At 45.5% G+C, this 24,894-nt stretch overlaps 1 protein-coding gene across 1 annotated transcript in view; it reads left to right on the top strand.

Moving 5' to 3' along the window:
• Spats2 (spermatogenesis associated serine rich 2) overlaps positions 1 to 11,895 on the top strand; it is a 64,183-nt gene extending 52,288 nt beyond the window's left edge. Inside the window, exons 10-13 of the mRNA XM_042677714.1 lie at positions 4,569 to 4,678; positions 7,527 to 7,629; positions 9,127 to 9,338; positions 10,670 to 11,895. Of these exons, the coding sequence (XP_042533648.1) occupies positions 4,569 to 4,678; positions 7,527 to 7,629; positions 9,127 to 9,338; positions 10,670 to 10,978 (734 nt within the window). The 3' untranslated portion in view covers positions 10,979 to 11,895. The remainder of the gene's footprint in view (positions 1 to 4,568; positions 4,679 to 7,526; positions 7,630 to 9,126; positions 9,339 to 10,669) is intronic.
• Positions 11,896 to 24,894: the final 12,999 nt, after the last annotated feature.

Genomic DNA, 24,894 nt, shown 5'->3' with positions numbered 1-24,894 from the left:
TCAGACCCCATGACCAACAAAAAAGAAAAAAGAAAAGTGGGAAGCTACACTGGACATTGATCAAAATGAACTAAGCAACTCAGTGGCAGCGATGGGAGGGAGGGAATAAGCAGGAAAGAGGGAACCCCTGACGCTAAGCAAAAGGAAAGAAATATCACCCGATGTGGAAGAAATAACTGTTGTCAAAACTCATAGAACTCATAAACTTTATAGACCATGATAAAGACAATTTGCCCTATGAAGGTTAGAATGTGTTTGTGACTTTAACTAAGTATCACTATCCCACAATACTGTGAAATTTATATAATCACTTAATCACAATAAATAAAATTCCAAAAAAAATAAGTGGAAAGTAAACTTAAAAGGATTTATATTTTTAAGCCAGGTACCAGTGGCTCATGCCTATAATCCTAGCTACTCAGGAGGCTGAGATCTGAGGATCTTGGTTTCAAAGCCAGCCCAGGGAAGAAAGTGTGAGACTCTCACTTCCAACTAAGGACCACAAAACCAGAAGTGGAGCTGTGGCTCAAATGATTAGAGTGCTAGATTTGAGTAAAAGAAGCTCAGAGCGCCTAGGGCCCTGAATCTAAGCCCCAGGACCTGCGGAAAAAGAGTTCATACACGTAATCAGTCTTGAGAAGCTGTACTATGCTGTATATGAAAAGAAAAATTACTTTGCAAGTGTCTATTTTAAGAATATTTACAAATTTAAATATTATAAATACATAATACCAATATGTAAAGATTGCATCATGATATCTGCCACTTAAGCATAATTCTTAGGAAAATAGTCTTCACTCATCATCTATAATTGGTAAGTAAAGAAGAGTTCAGAATGCCATCACTAGGATTCTGTAAAGGCTTACTGAAATAGATTTGGAGGAATAGAATAACGGGTAATTTGTGGAGTTTTGAATGGAAGCATTAGATATCATTATGTTTTAGTTTATAAAGATATATAGTTACATGTAAACAAGTATCAGCTGCAATTTGGGGTATTGATTTGGGGCTTTTCAGTGGCAGATTATACTTCATGTATTGAATGCCAGATTTTTATTTTATTTTATTTTATTTTGTCGGTCATGGACCCTGAACTCTGGGCCTAGACTCTTCAGCTCAAGGCTAACACTCTACCACTTGAGCCACAGTGCCAGGTCCAGCTTTTTCTGCTTACGTGGTACTGAGTAATCAAACCTAGGGCCTCATGCATGCAAGGCAAGCACTCTACCACGGAGCCACCTTCCCAGCCCCTACCAGATTTATAATTAGAACAGTTGTTTCCTTTTTTTTCCCCCACCATTCCTGGGGCTTGAACTCAGGGCTGGAGTGTTGTCCTTGAGCTTTTCTGCTCATGGCTAGTCCTCAACCACTTGAGCTACAGCTCCACTTTCAGCTTTTTTGGTGTTTAATTGGAGATAAGAGTTACACAGACTTTCCTGCCCAGGCTGGCTTTGAACTACCATCCTCAGATCTCAACCTCCTGAGTAGCTAGGATTATAGGCATGAGCCACCAGTTCCTAACTCCAAAACAAAACAAAAAAAATGCTTTTTAAAATAAATATTTCACAGAAAATTTCAAACCTATTTCAAATACACTAATGAATACCCATGACCCAGCTTTAACTAGCTGTAACCTCAAAGCCATCTTAGTCAAAATCAGAGCTGTATAATTATACCTAACTTCAATTTTTTTTTTGTTTTTGTTTTTGGGTTCGGTTCGGTCGTGGGGCCTGAACTCTGGGCCTGGGCGCTGTCCCACAGCTCTTCAGCTCAAGGCTAGCGCGCTCTACCACTTGAGCCACAGCGCCACTTCCGGCTTTTTTTAATGTGGTGCTGATGAATCGAACCCAGGACCTCAGGCATGCAAGGCAAGTGCTCTATCACCAAGCCACCTTCCCAGCCCCTTCAATTTTTTTTTTTTCCAGTCATGGGGCCTGAACTCTGGGCCTGGTGAGCCACAGTGCCACTTCCGGCTTTTTTGGTTTATGTGGTGCTGAGGAATCAACACAGGGCCTCCTGCATGCAAGGAGAGCACTCTACCACTGAGACATCTTCCCAGCCCCAACTTCATCACTTTTATGTCTTTATCACCTTTCTCCCTGAAAATGCTGGTCCTCAGTGATAACAATAATTTCTTTACTAATACTGTCAAGAAGGTGCTTCTTTATAAATGATAGTTTTACTAAATTACTTATATACATATAGCACTTCACAGCTCAGTTTTTCACATTCATATATGCAGTCACATCAACCTTTTAAAGTAGTAGGTCTTTGTCTTTAGTTTTTTGTTTTATTAGAAAACCTTGGAAGTGACACTGTAGCTCAAGTGGTAGAGCTGAAGAGCTGAGGGACATCGCCCAGGCCCAGAGTTCAAGCCCCACGACCAACCAAAAGAAAAAAGAAAAAACCTACTAGACATTAGTGGTTCATATATGTAATCATAGGTACTCAGGGTGCTGATCCCTGAGAATCCCAGTTTTAAGCCAGTCCAAGCAGCAAAGTCCATGAGATTCTTATCTCTAGTTAACCACCAAAAAGCCAGAAGTGGAGTTCAAGCGGTAGAGTACTAGTCTTAAGCAAAAAAGCTAAGGGACAGCCAGGCGCTGGTGGCTCACGCCTAGCTAGCTACTAAGGAGGCTGAGATCTGAGGATCATGGTTCAAAGCCATTCCCAGCAGGAAAGTCTGTGAGACTCTTATCTCCAATAAACCACCAGAAAACCAGAAGTGGCACTGTGGCTCAAGTAGTAGAGCGCCAGCCTTGAGCTGAAGAGCTGAGGGATAGCACCCAGGCCCAGAGCTCAAACCATGACGACCACCACCACCACCAACAACACAAAAAAAGCTAAGGGACCGCCTCAGCCCTAAGTTCAAGCCCAGGACTGGCGCATGCACATACACAAAGGCTGGACACTAATGACTCAAACCTGTTATCCTAGCTACTTAGGCTGAGATCTGAGGATTGAGGATGGAAGCCTGCCTGGGCGGACAAATCCAAGAGATTTATCTCCAGTTAACAACAAGCAAACAGAATTTAAGATGTGGCTTAAGTGGTAAAGGGCTAGCCTTAAGCAAAAAAGGCAAGGAAATGCATGAAGTCCTAAGTTCATTGTTCGAGCCCAGTAGTGGCACCAAAAAAGTAACGTGTTCATTATATATATAATTAAGTCCTCTAAATTATATATGTAGAAATCTTTACTCAACACATTTTGTCCATCTGAAATCTCTAATTTTTGTCATGAAATCCCAGAATGCTGCTGGAACAGAAAGGAACTGAAGTTGATATGAATGAGAAGTAGTTTTATGTTCAGAGCTAGAACAATAAACCCTTTGTAGCTGTTAGACCTACCTGTTAAGATGCTTTAGTAGACATATTCCTAACATTGCTTTGATTGATTAACCTGATGTGGTTGTAGTTATTCACGATGGCATATTCATGTGGCATTTGGGCTACATAAACTTGCTAAAGACATTTAGCTGTCTAATACCTGATAAAGTCTTTTTTTTTTTCTTTTGTGTGTGTTTGGGGGGGCGGGGGGGCGGGTCCTTGGGCTTGAACTCAGGGCCTGGGTGTTTTCCCTGAGCCTCCTTTGTTCAAGGCTAGCACTCTACCACTTGAACCATAGCTACAATTCTGGCTTTTTTGGTAGTTTAGTGGTGATAAGAGTCTCACAGAATTTCCTGCCTGGGCTGGCTTTGAACTGTGATTTTCAGATCTCAGCCTCCTGAGTAGCTAGGATTACAGGTGTTACATGCCTGCCTATCTTACCTTGTTTTTCTTGCCAGTCCTGGGGGTTGAACTCAGGGCTTGCTTGGGCCCTGTCCGTGTGCTTCTTTTTGCTCAAACCTAGAGCTCTATGACTTGAGCCACAGAGACACTTCTGCCTTTTTCTGAGTAGTTTATTGAAGGTAAGAGTCTTGTGGCCTTTTCTGCCTGGGCTGGCTTTGAATGTGACCCTCAGATCTCAGCCTCCTGAGCCACGAGTACCGGGCCATCATGCCTATCTTAACCCTGGGCTTTTGTTTGGAAGAAAAGGAGGGTGGATAGTCAGTTAACTCACTTAGAAAAATAATGATCCAATTTTGCTGGACAGGAATAGCAGAGTTGCTGGACAGGAATAGCAGAGTTATTTAGTGGTTGATCTGACAACTCTAGTTCTGTTTCCTGGGAGGATTTCTTTTGTGCCTGGGAGATTTTTATAATAGCTTTTATTTGCCATGGCTACACATGAGTTTTGTAGATCAGGGAGCCTGTGGAACAAAGTGTAGTCTCCCTTAGATTTTTCACCCAAGGCTAGTGCTCTACCACTTGAGTGACAGCCCCACTTCCTGTTTTTTGGTAGTTAATGGAGATAAGACTGTCCTACTTTGGCTGGTTTCAGACCTCGATCCTCAGACCTCAGGGTCCTAAGTATCTCGGATTACAGGCTTACATTAGCTACACAGAGGGATTTCACTGTTTTTACATTTACAGTATGTTCCTATCATTCTTACCCCCTCTATCACACTGTAGCTTTTCTTTATTCTATTTAACAGCAAAATAAGATTTATACTTACATTTCCTCAACAGTGGAAATTTTGCTCAGCCGGCAAAAGAAAGCAGAACTTCTAAAAAAGATGACTGATGTGGCTGTGCGAATGTCTGAGGAACAGTTGGTTGAGCTCAGAGCTGATATCAAGGTAAAACTTCTCCTTTCCGCCTTTCTTCTTACCCTCAGTAACTAACATAGCAAATCTCCAAAATTCCTGGCTACTTGTAATTTATTGATGTCATGAGCTTCCCTTCCCAATATAGCCCTCTTCTAGGTTCTCTTTCTCTATAAATGGTAGTGCCAACTATCCAGTTATCTTAACAGGAAACCTTAAGAATAAAACTTCATTTCCCACCTGGGCACTAATGACTCATGCCTGTAATCCTAGCTACTCAAGAGGCTGAGATCTGAGGATAGAAGTTCAAAGCTAGCTGGGGCAGGAAAGTCTGTGAGACTCTTATCTCCAATTAATCACCAGAAGACCGGAAGTGTCACTGTTGCTCAAAGTGGTAGAACATTAGCTTTGAGTGAACAAGCTCAGGGACAGCACCCAGGCCCTGAGTTCAAGCCCCACTACCAACAAAATAATGAAGAAACTATATTACCCATACTGAATCTATCAAAAGACTCTAACTATTTGACCTCCTACTAAATCTTAGGTCTGTCCTTTTCATTTCCTTTTCTACCATGAGAATCAAGCTACTATTCTGTCTTGGTCTTTCCATAATAGACTCTTACCTGATTCTCTCCAGGCACTTTGCTACTTCCTTAACTTCCCTATCCTACAACCATTCCTAACACTACAGTAACTTGCTTCAAACTTTCCAACACATTTAAAATATATATAATCCTTAAAACAATCTGCAAGGCTCTACATGAGCTTGCTTTTGCTCCCATCCTTTCTCACACTTGTGTCCACATTGTCCTCTGTACTCCAGCTCTTCTAAAAGGTCCTTTCCACAGACACTTTTCTATTTCCTAGGTCACTTTTGGCCTACCTTTCCTTCCTCATTTCCTTATGCCCCAATACTGGGCTCTAATGGAATAGTTATAATTTTATGTGTCCTGGATTGCTCTGTCTTCCCCACTAGAATCCATAATATCCGGAGCTTCTGTATTCCAAGTGCCTAGCACAGTGCCTTGGAACATAACAGACTTTCAGTAAGCAACAGTTGTTTGGTCAATTCTGATTTTATGGAGAAAAATTAACAATTTGAGATGTTGCTTTTATATTGTAATTTTTATGAAGATGACCAGTGTCCAAGTCATACTTTACTTGTTGATTAAGACTAATTCTGCTGTGTAGCAAGCTAGCTTCAAACTTCCTGTGTTGGCCTTCTGTCTCCTAGAATCATTTTATGACTCAATACCTTTTAGGTTTTTATATAAAGGACAGTGTTTATGTTTCTGAAACTAAACATACAAACCTGAGAGAGGTTGAAATATCCATGAGCAGTTGTAGACAATATATTCTAAATAATTGTTTGTAAACAGTAAACTGTATGAATAAAGGGAAGTTGGCCTTTTCTACCCTGAGCCCTTAGCTTTTGCTCTTTCTAAAGTAAGCTTTATTGCCAAAATTGAGAGTAACAGTTGCTGAGGAAGCTTTCAATAGCCTTTATATGTATAATCTCCACAGATATAGGTGGAAGATGATCTAGGATCTTTCTGGGATCCTTATCATCATTCTAGTCCAGTGTTCACACAAGTCTATAAAGTACTTCTATTCTCTCACTGCTCCATAGAATTCATTGAGGTAAAATAGCCAAACGACACAAACTTTACTATTTACTCTTTAAATTACTACTTCCTATTTAGCTAAGCTATGTTACACAGTTTTATAGAACATCTTCAAACTGGTGCCAGTCAGTCTCATTCGGTTCTCTAGGAGAAACTGGAAATCCCTTTGGAATTAGAATTCTGGCTCTATTAAGCTTCATCTGTTTCCATTCCCCATGGCTGGAAGGCTGCTAGAAATACTTCTAGAAACTTGTTTCTTTCCACATTTTCAGTTTACTGAACTTAGGAACTGTGCAATTTAAATGTCTTCCAGATACTTTTATTTGTCATATGTTTTTGACTCAACAAACCCTAAAATTTGTTTCAGAATTAATCTCAGACTAATATTACATGTTTAAGGACGTGTTATAAGAGGTTCACATGTGTTTTCCTAAGATATAATTTACTAAGGAGCTTTAGGACCTTAAGTCCCAAAGATAATTTTTCTCTCCTTTCCTTGTCAGTATTTCTGGATGCATCTCAAGGATTCTGATTCATTTGAGATCTTCCAGATTATATCTAGGCAGGCCCTTAGCTTTTCTATCTGAAAAAATGATTCCTGGCTACCTTACATATTGTTTATTGAATGTATCTGCGAGAGTACTTAATTCCTGACATGTTTCAAATTTCCTGAAAATTTCTATAGTGTAGTTAGTATTTGACCCAAGGGGTTGGTTTCTTCTTCCCTCAGTCTGCAAAAAAGGATTAAATCACTTGCAGCATAAAACTCTTCTCATTTCCAAAGTTGACTTTTCACATGAGTGATTTTCCATCAAGAATTTTTCCATCAAGAAATTGTTCCTATTTCAATGACTATGAAATCGTGTGCTATAGAGATGAAATGGTTCCTAAGGAGGTTCCTATTGTAGAGCACCAAACCATCTATCTAAATGAGATCATTGTCATGGCTTATGGACATTTTTGCTGCTTCTTTGTAAAATGGAACCATGTAGTAGAAAGAGATTCCCCCACTATAAATTTGTCCTTTTTTTCCCCTTCTGTACAAGTATTTGGATTATACCTACTGGGCTTTGACCATCCTGCAACATTTCATAAAACCCCTAACTTATCTTTGGGCTCTTGTGAAAACGAGAAAATTTGATTTTAAGTAATAAAAAAGAGGAAATTGAAAATATAATTGTTTCACTTTTATATAGTAAGTTATCAGTTCCATGTATAATGTTTAACCCAGAGACTTTCCTGTGCCCTTTTTCCAGCACTTTGTTAGTGAACGTAAATACGATGAGGATCTGGGTCGAGTAGCACGGTTCACCTGTGATGTGGAAACTCTGAAGAAGAGCATTGATTCATTTGGACAAGGTAAGATGGATGATGAGAGATACTGGGCACTAGATATGGTAAAGAGATTATCTTCTGGTCTCCCCCTGATTCTTCCTCAGTGCCTCATTTACTTTTTTGTTGTGGGGGGGAGGGGCACTGGAAAATGACTCTGGGATATTTACAAAGTCCATGGATGCAAATACCTTAAACTTGAGAGATGACGAGTATTTACCAGATCCCTAACCACAAGATACTTTTTCCATTGTTTTCTGCTGCATTGAGAAATATACCATATATAATGTAAAGAACATAAGGCTCTGGGCTGGATTTATGGCTTAAGTGGTAGAATGCCTGCCTTAGCAAGTGTGAGGCCCTGCGTTCATACCCTAATACTGCCAACAAAAGGGAAGAACAACATAGGAGTCTTATGTACCTCCCTCCAGGCACATAATAGGTCCTTAAATATTAGCATTAAAGACAGAAAAGGATGCAGCTCTGGGTGAAAGTTTGTAGTGACATATCAGTCCCTGAACTCACCTCCTCTAATTTTTCAATATGAATATAAAATGAAATGTTGGGCTTGAGGATGTAGCTCAGTAGTAGAATGCTTGTCTTACATTTGCAAGGACCTGGGTTTGATCCCTAGCACTACCAAAACAATAGGAGTAGTGATTATTAACTTATTAGACCAAGCTTAAGGCCAAGGGGAAAAAAGCAGGAGAGTGGTTTTGAATCATTAGAATTTGGTAGCATTTAATTTGAAAATCAGTTGGGTTGGTATTTTGAATTTGGGGTTATTTTTGCAAAAAGAATTTGGCAGCATAAATGTTTGTTGTAAAGACTAGCTCTATTTATATTTAATTGATTTGTTTTTTACCTTGTATTATTCACTTTTTTAAAAAGGATTTTGTAAAAATTTGATTTGCTTACCTTCTTTCTTTGCAAAGTCTGTACTTTAGAATGTTCTTGCTTGGGAAACTGAACATATGGCCCATACTATTGTTCCCAGGCTCAGTCAGCTGCTGAAGCTGTAGCCAGTTTCGGTAGTAGGCAATGCCAAGAAGTCATGGGGGGGGGGGGGGGAATGGGTAACTTGATATTAAACTGTTCTGTCTCTAAGCATTCCCATAAAGCATTGAGATTTTGGAAGGAGTGGAGGAAGAAGGCAGAAGGCAAATTTTCTTTCTAGTTACTTGCTTTATAGGCTTCCTTTTTTGGGGGGGGGGGTCCGGTCATGGGGCCTGAACTCTGGGCCTGGCACTGTCCCTCAGCTCTTCAGCTCAAGGCTAGTACTCTACCACTTGAGCCACAGCGCCACTTCTGGCTTTTTTCTTATGTGGTGCTGAGGAATCGAACCCAGGACCTCGAGCATGCAAGGCAAGTGCTCTACCACTGAGCCACCTTCCCAGCCCTATAGGCTTCCTTTTGATCATTCAAAGACAGTTCTTTTTCTTGTTTTGAAATGGAGAGATAGGGGAAACCTTACCCATAATGCTCTTTCATCATATAACAACATGTTCCTCATTTCTGTTTCAGTGTCCCATCCAAAGAATAGCTATTCAACCAGATCCCGATGTAGCTCAGTTATATCTGTGTCCTTGAGTGAGTCCAATGATGCCTCTGCTGCTTCTTCCACCTGTGCCTCTGCTCCCAGCCTTACAGGTGCTAATAAGAGAAACTCTGCACCAGGAGAGACTCCTGCAGCCACAGCAAACTCCAGCAGCCGACCTTACCAGCCTCATTGGGAGGTAATTTGGCTTCCAAACAGCATGTGAGGGAGAAAAGACTCATAATTGCTGGTGTTTAAGTGCTGATAGCTCAATATATTAATTACATTCTTCTCTTTTCACTCATCATCTATTTTCCATCCTCTAGTCCTAATCAGTCTGAGAAAGCATTTGGTATGATATTCTAAATCATTAGCTAAATCCTATTGCCCAGAACTGCTGACTTTCCTAGGTTGACAGTAATCCTCACTATTGTAGGTAGTATTGCCTGGTAATTAGTTACACTGGAAGTCATGTACCCATCATAGGGAGGACAAGCCCTTTGAGGAGCAGCCTCAAAATCTTTTTTTTTTTTTTTTTTTTTTTTGCCAGTTGTGGGGCCTGAACTCTGGGCTTGGACACTGTCCCTCAGCTCTTCAGCTCAAGGCTAGTGCTCTACCAGTTGAGCCACAGTGTCACTTTTTCTGCTTTTTCTGCTCATGTCAGTGTCAGCTTTTTCTGCTTACATGGTGCTGAGGAATCGAACCCAGGACCTCATGCATGAAAGGCAAGCACTCTTCCACTGAGCCACCTTCCCAGTCCAGCCTCAAAATCTTGTGTCTAAAAGCAGCAACTCCCTAGAAGCGCAAAGTAACCATATGAAGAAAAGAGAAAATGAACCTATGGGGAGAAAATCCATAGTAGAAGAGTTTGTAAAAGAAATCCAAAGCAATGATTACTCTTATGTCTTCAGAATTGATAGAACATTGGAATTAGAAGGAAAAAAGAAATCTCATAAGCCATAAACTTCCTGGATTGTAATGTGAAAAGTGTAAAATATCACAAAGCATGGCTTAATCTATGCTTTAATACATAGTAAAACAGAACACAGTGGTGTGTGTATTATTCCAAATATTCAGTACTAGAGACATATTAAGATGTGATAAAATATATATTCAGGGCTGGGAATGTGGCTTAGTGGTAGAGTGCTTGCCTAGCATGCATGAAGCCCTGGGTTCAATTCCTCAGTACCACATACACCAAAAAAAGCTGGAAGTGGTGCTGTTGCTCAAGTGGTGTGTTGCTCACCTTGAGCTGAAGAGCTTAGGGATATATCTCCAATTAAGAGCTCATAACTCAGAATATTCTTTCTTCAGGGTTAGCTTTCTTGTGCCTATCTGAAGCTTCTCTTCAGTGGAGAATGGTAGGGAACGGTAGTGGTAATATGGTCGCTAGGTTGGTATGGCTGATAGAATTCTTAGTCCCAAACATGAACTACCACAATTATGCTTTCAGAAAAACCCCTATAAACCAAACTGGAACCAGTGGGGCACTGTAATGTCAGAGTATCTTAAACATTTTTTTATCCTTAGGTATTGCCGGGGACCAGACGAGGACGAGGCTATAGGCCACAAAGCCAAAAGTCCAGTGACCCAACAAACCAAGGGCAACATGACAGTGTGGATCATTACAGAAATAGTTCGTGGTATTCATCTGGTTCCAGGTATCAGAGTGCTCCATGCCAGGCACTGGGAAATACTAGTGAGTGGGGCCATATTCACTCTGCAGGGACCAATGGAACTGGAGTCAGCGTGGAGCCTAGCCCATCTAAGCCCTCATTTAAAAAGGGGCTCCCTCAGCGCAAACCCAGGACCTCCCGGCCTGAAGCTGTGAACTATTGAAATTCCAATTGGCCTCTTCATCCTGATAACTGGACTTTAGGAAACATACTTAGATGTAATAGCAAAAGAAGTTTATGTGTTAATCACTTTTTGTGTGTGTCAATCTGAATGTTTTAGGGTTCTTCTCTCCCTATATCCTCTTTATCATTTTGGAGGGGAAACTTTTCCCTTGATCTTTCTCAATGATATGACTGATTCTGATTGGTCATTTTCACCAAGAATCAGGAACTATTGCCAGGTTTCTCAAGGATTTAGCAACATTCTCCCCAGTGCACCAGGTCTTCCAACTGCCTAAAGAAGCCTTACTTAGCACACCCCACTGCTGAGGCTGTATCAGGAGGAAGTAGGTCAGAGCTAGTCCTAGTACCTTTTCTGTCTAAGCAGACCTGCTGGGTTCCCCCTAAATGTCAATTTGAATTTGACTAGAGGAGCAGTGAGGAAATCTTATACTGAACTGGATTAGCCAGAAAAGGAAAATAAAAGTTAATTGATGAAAGCAAGAGAATACTAGGAAATATATGAGAGTCTGTCTCTCCCAGAATGTGCCTGAGATTTGACACTTGAATCGGGGTTTCAGACCCCTGCTTGGCACCATAACTTATTCTGCAATTTCTTCAAAATGCCCAAAGCCTTGTTTCCTGTTACCTTAGGCTATCCCGTGGGCTGTAAAGTAGTCCAAGGAAGTCTATGGGAAAGTAGCATTTAATTCAAGTTTTTTAAAGTTAAAAAAAGTATTTCATTGTTTTAATATTTGAAGATTTTTGTTGTTGTTAACTCTTCTCCCCTTTTCCTGAATCCTGTTCAAATCCTGAACCAAATTTATAGCAATATAATTAGTGTTAACTTAAGCTGTTATACAACAGAAATTGCTGCAATCTTTATATGAATGAATAAAACCAACTGCAAAAATGTTCTCACATTTGTTTCACAAGTGGCTTCATTATCAGTTTTTCTTTGGGCCTCATGGGGTAGAAGTCATTCAGACCACTTTTTCTGTGCTTAAATAAGGGTGTCTGATTCCCAAGTCATTTGTCTGCTGCTGCTTAGCTTTGGGACCAAATTAAAATGTGAAAGCCTGAATGAGCCAGTGCAGCTGTTCCTGTGGGAAAGGATCCATAGGATAGGGAATGGTGACTTTCAAAAGAGGATTCAGCAGTGTAGAAAAACCACAGCTGCCAACTGCTTTCCCAGGGAACCCAAGGTTCCCCATTCTCTGTCTCCCTGGACAGGAGTCATGAATGTAACCATATAATTGAACTCCTACAGGTAGTATAGCAGGTGGCACTGGTGCTAGACGCCTCCACCCAACCCCACCCTCAGCATCTATAATGTCATACAGCAGAGTTTTCTTTCCTTTAGCATGTGTTCTCTCAGGCCCTAACTGTAAGTGGCAGTGGTGCAGAACTTAGCTGCCTCAGGGTTTCCCCTGGCTCTTTGGCTAACGCTGAGCAGCCAGGGTTCAGGTTGGTTGAACAGATTGTGTGTGTGTGTGTGTGTGTGTGTGTGTGTGTGTGTGTGTGTGTGTGTGTGTGAAGGGAGGGAGACTGACAAGACACTGACTCTTGGAAAAGAAAACAGTAGTCAGAGAAGCTAAGAGGATATTTTTCAAGGGGCTGATTACCTCATTTTTGACAGTTTGTCCATTTGTTCGGATAAAGAACTGCTTTCTTGATTAATTGCTTGCCTATACTTTATAAAAAAATCTAGAGATTGAAGTGGCCTTGAAATTTTAAGAGGTATATCTTATATCTAGACAAGACTTTTTCACCACACAGATAGATAGGAAGTTACATGTTAAAAATGCCTTGAAGTTGAAATTGTAATCTCCCTATAGGAAAATATTTAAAGTTTTTTTTTATGACCATAATAACTTTGAAAATTATGAGGTTCCCCCCATTGTTTTTTGTTGTTATTTTTTGTTTTTTGTCGATCATAGGGCTTGAATTCTGGGCCTAGTTGCTGTCCCTCAGCTCTTCAGCTCAACATTAGCCCCCTTGGGGCTGGGAAGGTGGCTCAGTGGTAGAGTGCTTGCCTTGCATGCATGAGGCCCTGGGTTCGATTCCTCAGCACCACATAAGCAAAAAGAAAAAAGCCGGAAGTGGCACTGTATCTCAAGTGGTAGAGCACTAGCCTTGAGCTGAAGAGCTGAGGGACAGTGCCCAGGCCCAGAGTACAGGACCCATGACCGGCCCCACCCCCAAAAGAAATCAAGGTTAGCCCCCTAGCACTTGAGCACAGTGTCACTTCCGGTTTTCTGGTCATTTATTGGAGATAAGAGTCTCACAAACTTTCCTGCCCAGGCTGGCTTTGAACCGCGATCCTCAGATCTCAGTCTCCTGAGTAGCTAGGATTAAAGGGGTACATCCACCAGTGAGTGCCTAGCCCTCATTGTTTTGTTATAAATTGCACAAGTAATATTTGAAATACTCTATAACCAGAAATGTAAAAATTATGGCTTACTAATTTAGCATTCATCCTTCTAGACCTTTTTCAAAACTATACATATGACTATAGACTTATTTTTTCTTTAGTAATAAGGTTCAAGTTCAAGGCCTTGTGCTTAGTTGGCAAGAACACTAGTAGTTCAAGTGAACTATACCCAAGCCCTTAAATATTTTTCTTTCAAAGAGCTCGGGGGCAGGGCGGGGGGGAGGGCTGGGGGTTTAACCCAGCGGAAGGGCGCCTGCCCTGCCCGCGCAAGGCCCTGGGTTCGGTCTTCAGCCCTGGGGAAAAAAAAATGTCAAAGAGCTCAGGGGCTGGGAATGTATGTGGCTTAGTGGTTGCTTGCCTGGGTTCAATTCCTTAGTACCAATTAACAGAAAAGGCCAGAAGTGGCTCAGGTGGTAGAGTGCTAGCTTTGAGCAAAAGAAGCTCAGGGACAATGCCCAGACCCTGAATTCAAGCCCCAAGACTGGCAAAAATTAAAAAGCTCAGCTGGGCACTAGTGACTCATGCCTGTAATCCTAGCTACTCAGAAGGCTGAGATCTAAGGATCACAATTTGAAACTAGCCAAGACAGACAAATTCAAAAGACTTATCTCCCAATTTAAAAAAAAAGAAAAGGAAATAAGCAGTTCAGGTTTTTTTTTGCCATTTACAAGTATTGCTACATGAATATTCTTTTTTAATTTTTTTTTTGGGGGGTCCAGTCATGAGGCCTGAACTCTGGGCCTGGGAGCTGACCCTCAGCTCTTCAGCTCAAGGTTAGCGCTCTACCGCTTGAGCCACAGCACCACTTCCGGCTTTTTCTGTTTATGTGGTGCTGAGGAATCAAACCCAGGGCCTCATGCATGCAAGGCAAGCACTCTACCACTGAGCCACCTTCCCAGCCCTGAATATTCTTTAATACATATACAGTCCCTTGTTTGTGGGAATAAGGTAGAAAAGCATTGCCAAAAGTAAATCCTGGACCCAAACTGCAGCTATGCACTGGGTGTTGAGAGAGTAGAGTAGACAGGGAGCAAGAGAATAGGATAAACTTCGAGTTAGGAGTGCCCTGGAAAATTAGGATGCATCATCATCTGTGAACTAATCTGTATATTCTTGGAGGTCAGAAAAGTAATGTTTGATCTTGTTCCTGGAAATCCTGCAACCTGACATAACAAAATGAGTGTTGGTTCTGTCTGGTGAGGGTTGAATCTGCATTGGAACAGCTTCTTGTAAGAAACAGGCATCTAAAACAAAACCTGTGAGGAGGCCACTAACTGATCAAAAGAACTATTTAAAATTGGGCACTGGTGGCTCGCACCTGTAATATTGTTACTCAGAAGGGTGAGGTCTGAGGGAACCTAGTTGGTTCAAAGCCAGCCTGAACAGGAAAGTCTGTGAGACTCTTATCCCCAATTAACCACCAGAAAACCAGAAGTACAGCAGTGGCTCTGAGTGATAAGTGCCAACCTTGAGCAAAAAAGCTAAGGGATAGTACCTAGGCCCTGAGTTCAAACCCATTTCTGGCACAAAATTATCAACCTTTGGTTATAGCCACTCAGGCATATTCTTTCACATATCAAGCTGAGTTCTGAGGCCGAGTTAAATGGCCTTTCTTTCTTTTCTTTCAAAGCACCAGTGAATCTGCTTGGTGGGTAGGCAGTGTAGTAGAAGTAGAAAGACTCTAAACCAGGGTTTGTTTGTTTTTTTTCGTTGTTCGTTGTGGGGCCTGAACTCTGGGCCTGGGCGCTGTCCCTGAGCTCTTCAGCTCAAGGCTAGCGCTTTACCACTTGAGCCACAGTGCCACTTCCAGCTTTTTCTGCTTATGTGGTGCTGAGGAATCGAACCCAAGTCCTCATGCATGCAAGGCAAGCACTCTACTACTGAGTCACCTTCCCGGTCCCTAAACTAGCGTTTAATTCCACTTCATACCTTGGTAGCTATGTGACCAGCTAACCTTGGACAGGTAATATCTCTGAACTTATCCCTGATTACAGAGATGGTGGCAACTGCCTTAGGAGTATCCAGCCAAGTGCTGCAGAACAGCACCCTGGTGTCTCAGGCAGCCTGTGATAAGCTGATATTCCCTTATTTCACCACTCCTTCTCTCTCCCCTGCCCTGTTTAAAACAAAAAAACAAAGAGGGCTGGGAATGTGGCTTAGTAGTAGAGTGCCTGCCTAGCATGCATGAAGCCCTGGGTTCAATTCCTCAGTACCACATAAACAGAAAAGGCTAGAAGTGGTGGTATGGCTCAAGTGGTAGAGTGCTAGCCTTGAACAAAAGAATCTCAGGGACAGTGTTCAGGCCATGAGTTCAAGCCCCAGGACTGGCAAAAAAAAAAAAAAAAGTAGAGCTCGGAGCTACTAAGAAGACTGAGATCCAGGGCTGGGAAGGTGGCTCAGTGGTAGAATGCTTGCCTTGCATGCATGAGGCCCTGGGTTCAATTCCTCAGCATAAGTAAGAAAAACTGGACATGGCGCTGTGGCTCAAGTGGTAGAATGCTAGCCTTGAGCTGAAGAGCTAAGGGACAGCACCTAGGCCCAGAATTCAGGCCCCATCACTAACAAAAAAAAAAAAAGAAGACTGAGATCCAAGGGTCATGGTTCAAAGTCAGCCTGGGCAGGAGAGTTCATAAGACATTTTCAACCAGCAAAACCTGGAAGTGGATATATGGATCAAGTGGTAGAACACTTAAGCAGACTTTAATCAAAAAGAAATCAGAACTTTCCTCCTAGAGTGCCCCTCCTCTAGCATAGTGGGTCCCCCCCTTATCCCTTTTGTCTCTGCCCTTCCCTTACAGCAGCACAACCCTCACCCAGCTTCAGAGCTGACCTCAGTAAACACTGCCACCACTGTAGCAACCTACAGGAGTGACATTGGGATCAGAGTTTTCTTGGAGAAAGCCAAGAAGTGTTAACTTCCACCAGGTGAAGAAAGTTCTGTGACCTGCTTTGTACTCGCATCAAGGAGGAAAGCCTATCTGAAGATGTTTCTTCATCCCCAGCATTCCCAGCACAACTGTTCTGCCCACTCACCCCTTTACTGCCGTCAAAACAGCAGGAACAAATACCACCCACTCCTGATTCCTCAAGTACCAGTCAGGTCTCCTTTTAAGTCTCTTCAACTTAACCTAGCTAAGTTCTCTGTCTCTGTCTCTGTCTCTGTGTCTGTCTGTCTCTCTCTCTCTCTCTCTCTATTCCCCCCCCCTCCTCTCCCTCCTCTCTCTCTCCTCTCTTTCCTCTCTGTGCTTGTCCTGGTACTTGGAACTCAAGGCCTGGGCACTGTCCCTGAGGTTTTTGTTTTTGTTTTTTCTGTTCAGGGATAGCACTCTACCACTTGAGCCACAGTTCCACTTTGAGCTTTTTTAGTAGGTTAGTGGAGATAAAGAGTCTCTCAGACTTTACTGCCCCAGCTGGCTTCAAACCGATCCTCAGATAGCAGCCTACTGAGTAATCCTAGGATTACAGAAAGGAGCCACCAGCATCTGGCTTTAGGCTTCGTTCCTTCTTTCCTTCCTTCCTTTTTTCCTTCTTTCCATCCATCCTTTCTTGTCGGTCATGGAGCTTGAACTCAGGGCCTAGGCACTGTTCCTGAACTTCTTTTACTCAAGGCTAGCTCTCTACCACTGGAACCACAAAGCCACTTCTATCTTGTTCTGCTTATGTGGTACTAAGGATTCAAACCCAGGTCTTCATGCATTCTAGGCAAGCACTCTACCACATTGCCAGCCCTAGTTGAGCTTTATAACTTGATTTTAAGCTAGTCTGTTTTATTCTTGTTGATGCTGTTTGGTTTTCTTTTTGTGTGGGTATTGGGGCTTGAACTCAGATCCTCAGGTCCTTGTACTCTCTCTTAGCTTTTCCCCTCAAGAAGGGCACTCTAGCACTTGAGTCACAGCTCTGCTTCCAGCTTCTTTGGTGGTTAATTGGAGATAAGAGTCACTAAAGCTTGTGGCTCATACCTGGTGAGAAGTTAAGCTGATAGCTCAACTTAGAAGGCTGAGATCTGAGGATTGTGGTTCAAAGCCAGCCATAGAGGAAAGTCCATGAGACTCTCATCTCAAAAAAAAAGGGGGGGGGGCTGGGAAGGTGGCTCAGTGGTAGAGCTCTTGCCTTGCATACATGAGGTCCTGGGTTTGATTCCTCAGTACCACATAAGAAAAAAGAAAAAAAGCCGGAAGTGGCGCTGTGGCTCAAGTGGTAGAGCGCTAGCCTTGAGCTGAAGAGCTGAGGGACAACGTCCAGGCCCAGAGTTCAGGCCCCATGACCGGACCCACCCCCCCCCCCAAAAAAAAAGTGGTGCCGTGGCCCAAGTGGTAGAGTACTAGAGTGCTAGCCTTGAGCAGAAGCAGCTCAGGAATTGCACCCAGACCCTAAGTTTAAGCCCCAAGACTGGACCAAAAACAAACAAAAAAATCTCACCAATTTGTGTGCCCAGGCTGGCTTCAAACTACAATTCTCAGACTTCAGCCTCCTGAATAACTAGGATTACAGGCATGAGTCACTGGTGCCCAGCTAAGCAAATGTGTTTTCTCATACTACCAGAACACACAGATTAAAAGAATTGTTTCTTCAAAGGTCAAGTGCTTACTCCCTTGCCTGCTCCTGTTTTCTTGTGGTGTTACAGCCAAGGACAGTGTACCCTGGAGCATGAAGGCCAGGTTATGGGGCCTAGGTCTCTTTATGTGACCACCCACCAAAATGAGCACATTATCAAAGGACACCTCACCAGGGCACAGAAACAGTGCTGGTAGCCTGCTCAAATTTTGGTTTGAATCTGGTTCTTCTACTTCCTAGTTATGTAGGGTCCATAACAATTTCTTTTCTTTTTTCTTTTTCTTTTTTTTTTTTTTGTGGTAGAGACAGGGAAGTGGTGGTCCTGGGGCTTGAACTCAGGGGCCTAGGTGCTATGTCTGAGCTTTTGTGCTCAAGGCTAGCCACAGCTCCACTTCTGCCTTTTTTGATAGTTAATTGGAAATAAGGGTCTCACAGACTTTCCTACCCCAGCTGGCTTCTAACTGTGATCCTCAGGAAGTGGCGCTATAGCTCAAATAGTAGAGCGCTTGCCTTGAGCTGAAGAGCTGAGGGACAGCTCTCAGGCCCAGAGTTCAAGCCCCACGACCGCCAAAAAAAAAATTTAAAAATTTAACTGATCCTCAGATATCAGCCTACTAAGTAGCTAGGATTACAGGTGTAAACCACTAGCACCCAGCTGCCCATAACAGTTTCTAAGTAAAACCAGGTACCTCAGGATTCCTTGTTTGAAAGTTTACTGTGCTCTAGATATATCCTAGCTAAGGTCTACCACTTAGAAGGTCAAAATTTAGCCAAGGGCTGAGAATGTGGCTTAGTGTTATAGTGCTTGCCTAGCATGCATGAAACCTTGGGTTCAATTTCTCAGTACTACATAAACAGAAAAGGCCGGAAGTGGCACTGTGGCCCAAATGGTTAGGTGCTAGCCTTAAGCAAAAGCAGCTCAGAGACAGTGCCCCTGCCCTCAGTTCAAGCAAGCCCCAGGACTAGGGGGTGGGGGGAAATTAGCCAAGTACCAGTGGCCTCAAGGAATTGCAAAATGTTTTATTTTTCAATAGGATGAGGAACCTTCATCTTGAGCTTATTTTCCTGGTCCCAGGGTCAGTAGGAATTCTATAAGTATATAAGGTTCAGATCACAAATGACAGAACTGATGTGCACTCCCCTCCCCAAAGCTCATGCTGCTTTGAACCCAGATTGACTTGAAAGCCCCAAAATTTTACACCACATAACACAACCGTGGCCACATTGGCTGAGAGCCAGGTTCAGAACAAGATTGGGGACCTCCTGAAGGAAGGGTGAAGAGAGTGGGAAGGGAGGAGGGGCCTTGGGCTCCATTCCTCGACAGCCACCTGTTTTCACCCCCTGCACTAAACTGTCTGACTCCGCCTGCGCTTTGTGGTTGGGAGGGGAGCTTTCTTCATCTTTTTTGTCTTGAACAGGTTTTTTTTTTCCCCCTTGCTCTGCTCTTCTCTGCTCTCTCTCCTTGTTCCTTTTTGTAGATAATACTCCCACAGGCCTCCCACAGCAACTCTAAAATGCAGCCTCTTGAGTTTCTTCTTGTTGACAAAGGCTTTGAGCTGTCTCAGTTGTGCAGCCCCCCTCCCCCCAGTCTTTTCCTCCCAAGACTCCTACCATGGCCCAGAAGAAAGTAGGGGGAAGGGAAGAGGAAAAGATTACAGTGAGTACAGTGATCCCGCACCTCCTAGTGCCCTGTTCTACTTTCAACTTCTCAATCCCTTCTGGTTGGTTCCGAGTAGATGTGTATATGTCTGGGGGTGGGGGTGGGGGTATAGAAAAGAGAAGGTAGGGAATTAATCACTAAGATCTGAGGAAACCTATATAAACAAAAACCCAGCCTGGGCTGGAAGATCTCAGGGGTTGGTAAAGGTGAAGTGAGAGAATAGAACTTGTGCCTCAATGCATCATCAAATGGAAAGGTCAGGCTAAGACAGGCTAAGGGATAGGGGCTGTAGCTGCACCCCACAGCACACAGATTCATTGAGAGATGAGGAAGAGTTTAAAAGCTTCAAAAAACTGGTTTTCTTTTTGGGATAAAAGTGGTCATTACATTTAGTAAACACCAGTACACCTTCTGGTAGTGGGGAACAGGTCACCAAAACAATAATAGAGGGCTGGGAAGGTGGCTCAGTGGTAGAGCCTTGCATGTATGAGGCCCTGGGTTCGATTCCTTAGCAGCACATAAGCAAAAAGAAAAAAGCCGGAAGTAGTGCTGTGGCTCAAGTGGTAGAGCACTAGCCTTGAGCTGAAGAGCTGAGGGACAGTGCCCAGGCCCAGAGTTCAGGCCCTACAATCCGACCAAAATAAAATAACAATGCTAGAAGGCATTATGTCACTAGAGCTGTTCATGGAAACAGGTGCATTTTCGACAAAGCACCTAACCTCTCTGCCTCAATGTTTTCATCATCAAATGGTTGGTTATAAATAGTGACTACCTTGGAGTTATTCTGAAGATGAATAGGAAAATCCAAGTAAAGCATTTAGCACAGTGCCTGGCTCAATGCTGATGCTCAGCAAATGTGGAACTACTGTGATTCTTTACAGGCGTCCCACTCATTCCATCTACCTCTTCCTCACTCTAGAAGTCAAGGTGACTTAATGCCCAAAACCAGCTCAGGTGGGTAAAGTGGAAGCCTGAAAATGTTGGGGTGACTTTGAGACCAGGTGGAACTGAAGTCACTCTAGGTGACCAGTGCTCCTCAGGTCTACATAGCCATGGTGGAAGGAGGCAGTATCTACAGTTAAGAGTTGGGAAACTGTCCCAGAGATGAACTCTGGCTCTGCCATTTACCAACTTTCTTATCTTGAGTGGCTCTTCCAGCCCCTCATCTTGCTCCCTATCTACCCTTCACTCCTCTCTGTTCTTCCTTTGTGAAATGGCTAGCCTGGCTATTCCACAGGCTTTATTCCAACTCACATTATAAACATTTGCATAAGCCTGAAGCTTGTAGTATCATGCCAGTGATCCTAGCTATTCAGGAGGCTGAGATCCGAGGATTGAAGTTCAAAGTCAGACTGGGGAGGAAAGTCTGAGAGGTGCTTATCTCTGAGATTAATCAGCAAAAAAAAAAGTCAGAAGTAGAGGTGTGGCTCAAGAAGTAGAGTGCCAGTCTTGAGCAGAAAACGCTAGTGGAAAATGTCCACACTTGGGCTGGGAAGGTGGCTCAGTGGTAGAGCGCTTGCCTTGCATGCTCGAGGCCCTGAGTTCAATTCCTCAGCACCACATAAGAAAAAAGCCAGAAGTGGCGCTGTGGCTCAAGTGGTAGAGTGCTAGCCTTGAGCTGAAGAGTTGAGGGACAGCGCCCAGGCCCAGAGTTCAGACCCCACGACCGGACCAAAAAAAAAAAATGTCCACACTTGAGTTCAAGCCCCAGTACGGCACACGTGCACACACACACACACACACACACACACACACACTTGCATGATGCAAGTGTCAAACACTGTTCTGGGTCTTATACACATTCACTTATTTAATCCCCATCATTCTCTGAAGTAATGATTATTATCTCCGTTTTTAGAGATGAGGAAACTGAGGTATAGAAATATTAATAACTTGTGTGAGAGAGAAAGAAATCACCCAGACAGCAGGTGACAGAGCAAGCCTACTAGCCTGATACCTCAGCCCATGGGTGCCTCACCCTGGTTCAAAATGCGCTGGCTCGGCAGAATGCATGACCTGGAGAAGCGATGCTGAGGGAGTTACTTGGCAGACCTGGGCCCCCCAGGGTCGGGGAGGAGGGGAACCAGATTACGCTCGCCCCTCTTCCTACCCAGATTCCAAGATTCAGAGGACTGGGGGAGGGGAGCGCTCTCTCATTTCTTCCTAAAGCACGCGCTCATTTAAATACAGGTGCCTCGGGGTTCAGCTTTCCCTGCTGATGAGGGGTAGGCGGAGTGGGGGGACACTCCTCTCTCTCTCTCTCCCCGACGCTGATGGCTGTGGGTGTGTCTCCTGGGTGGCGGGGTGCTGAGCGCCCGCTTCACTCGTGACGGAACAAATTGCTGTTTTGGCGCTGGTGGCTCTGCCGGGCGCGGGAGGCAGCCGCGCTTGCTGGCAAATCGTGGGAGGGAGGAGGAGCGGCGCTGGCAGGAGAGGCCCCGGGGACCGACCCACAGGCACGGCCGTCTGCCCAGCCCGACCCCTGCTCCCTACCCCACCACCCCCTGGAAGTGAGGCTCCCCCCCCCAAGACACACACACACCCGCAGCCTCCCTCTCCAGCTCCCCATCCAACGCACAGCCGAGCACCCCGCCACTGAAACGGGAAGTGTGGGCCCCCTCCCCACGAGACCTTCCCCCGTGAGACCCGCACGCGCTGGGTTAGGAAGTTTTCAATCTTTGACTTCTAGCAGCCCCCAAGCCGCTGGCGCACATTAAGGTGGTAAGAAACGGAGGGGAAACTGAGCCCCTCGGGTCACCGCGCACCCTCTGCGTTCCGGGGGTCACACGGAAAGCATCTTCTCAGGGCTACCCATCACGCTTCCCCCCTCTCCCCCTCCTCCGATCTCCTCACAGCTCCGGCCCGCAGTCGCATCTTCCAGTGGCCGCTCCATCCATTTCTCCAGAGTCGAGGAAAGGCTTGAACTCCTGACGACGCCACCTTCACCAGCCCCTCCCATCTCCCTTTTTAGACTGCTCCCCGTGCAGCAGCTGGAATCCCTCCAACTACCGGGCCTCCAGTACCAGCTTTGGTCCCCAGTGCTCTTATCCCATCACTTGGTACCTCGGGGAGCAGATCTTCTACAAACGCCCACCCTCCCGGAGCCCTCCTCCTCGGGTCTCTCCGGGGGAGGGATGGCGGCTAGGCGGCTCTTGGAACCCCAGACTGTTGGGGGGAAAATCGCTTCGCCCTTACGGTTGAAGCTGAGTCAGTCTGCAGCGACCGTCGTTCTCCGGGAGGCGGGCCGGCATCGAGGGGGCGGCGGCCTCCCCACCCCCCACAGGCCCCACTGAGGGCCCAAGGGGAGGGGGGGAAATCCCTCCGCGGGAGGCCTGTCCCTTTAAGGAGGCGGCCCTGACTGGGTGTGCCCCGTCTCCATGGTTACCCCGGTGCAGGCGGCGGCGCAGGAGGTGGGGAGGGAAGGGAGGCTGCGCTTCTCCCCGACAGACGGAGGGAGCTGAGGGGACCCGGCGCCCGAGCCGGAGCCCGGAGCCTCGAGCCTCTTTGCCACAGAAACGGGGAGACACCGGCAGGCGAGGGGGACAAATAGCACCGCTGTCGCGGGACCCGGAGCCCGCGATTCGTGGGCGGGCGAGGGCGCGAGGGGCCGCGCGCCATGCTCCGGGCCCCGACGGCGCGGACGCCCCCTCGCGCGCCGGCGGCTGGTGGGGCCTGCGAGTTCAGGCTGGGCATTGTTGCCCCCCGACGGTTGCGCTAGGGGGCGCGGGGCCCGGCGGGGGGCGGCCTAGGCGGGCGCCCTCCCCCGGGTGCTGAGTCCCCGCGCCCCGGAGGGATGGGGCGGACTGCCTCGGCCGCCTAAGATGCCGGCCATGAGGGGGCTCCTGGCTCCGCAGAACACCTTCCTGGACACCATCGCCACGCGCTTCGACGGCACGCGTGAGTCCGACCCTAGCCCCCCTGAACCCTGGGAAAGCCCTCCCGCGTCAGGATTCCCGCCAGCCTGGAACCCCCCCCCCCAACACGTCAGTTGGGGCTCCCTCGATTCTCACCTTTTCTCCCCTTCCTCGCCTCTCCTGAGGCTGGGACCGCGATCTCCTTCCAAGCAGGCGCCCATTTCCTGCTCCCCTCCCCACCCCCACGAAGGATTCAGGGTCAACCCTGCTCCTGGCGAGTAGACTGGGCTGGAAGGAGATGGCCCTGAGTGTAGGGCCGGCGGGGGAAGCGCTCTGTTCCCGGGGGTGTGAACGTGGACCTTAGCAAGCTGACCCGCCCCTTCCTCTTATCTGGCACAGTTGCAAGAACTATATACCCTTGGACTGGTCTCGGGGCAGGGAAGGAGGGAGGGGGTGGTGGTGGCTGAACTGTGCTCACTAGAGCTCACCAACAGCGCAGAGACCTCAAAAAATAAATAAATAAATAAAATACAGATTTAGAAAAGAGGTTTTTGCAAAGGAAGATAGAGTAGGCGGGACTCAGGAGAATACCATTTGTCCAAGCCCTTCTCTCAGCCTAAACACACCGGTCTTGGGGAACCTATCCGGCCCCAAAGAAGATGAGCTTAGGGACCCCCACCAAGACTAAGGAAGTTGGAAGAAGGTGACTTGAGCGTCTGCATCCCAGTCTTCAGGGGGCTTAGAGCACAAGGAAAGAATGAAAACTGGGATTCTTCCTTCTCTTCCTCTAGCACATTTAACCCTGGTGGACTTCACAGCTACCTAGTGTCCTCTAGGGTCTTCTATTCATGATAGGGGATGGTAGTCCATTACTGAGTTCTCTTTCTCTCCAGCCTCCTCCTCCAATCGCTTTGCTAGCAGTGCTTGGTGTTTGCAGTGTGCTGATTCAGCACCCCCTGCCCCCCAATACATGCCTGGCTCCAGGCTCTGTTGTTCAGTCTCCACTGCTTCTTGATTATGTTCACTAGTTCCTGAGCCAGGTCAGGCAGCTAAGATACAAACAGGAAAGACAGAATGGACAGTGGCCTGGGTTATCTCCCAGTCTAGGTGGGTCTTGATGGGAGGAACTATACATCTATCCTGGTTATCTGGCCTGGGAGAAGTAGAAGTGGGCTGAGATGAGCTTAGAGCAGGTGGTACAGCCCTCTGGGCATCCCTGGGCCCATCCCTTACCCAAACTGCCCAGGACACAGTCTCAGGGTACAATGCCCATACAGGGCTATACTCATTGGTGTGCATTCATATAACTGATAGATTCATACGTGTGTGGCTAGGAGCAGGCCCTTGCAGGGCACTAACACGCAGATAATACTCCAAGCCCCATTCCTAAACAACTGCCAAACCTACACCCAGTATTC

This window comes from Dipodomys spectabilis, unplaced genomic scaffold, assembly GCF_019054845.1.
Source record: "Dipodomys spectabilis isolate Male_0828 unplaced genomic scaffold, ASM1905484v1 ptg000039l, whole genome shotgun sequence".
NCBI lineage: Eukaryota > Metazoa > Chordata > Mammalia > Rodentia > Heteromyidae > Dipodomys > Dipodomys spectabilis.
Note: the sequence above shows the minus strand (reverse complement) of the source record. Positions and strands in the feature narration are given on the sequence as shown.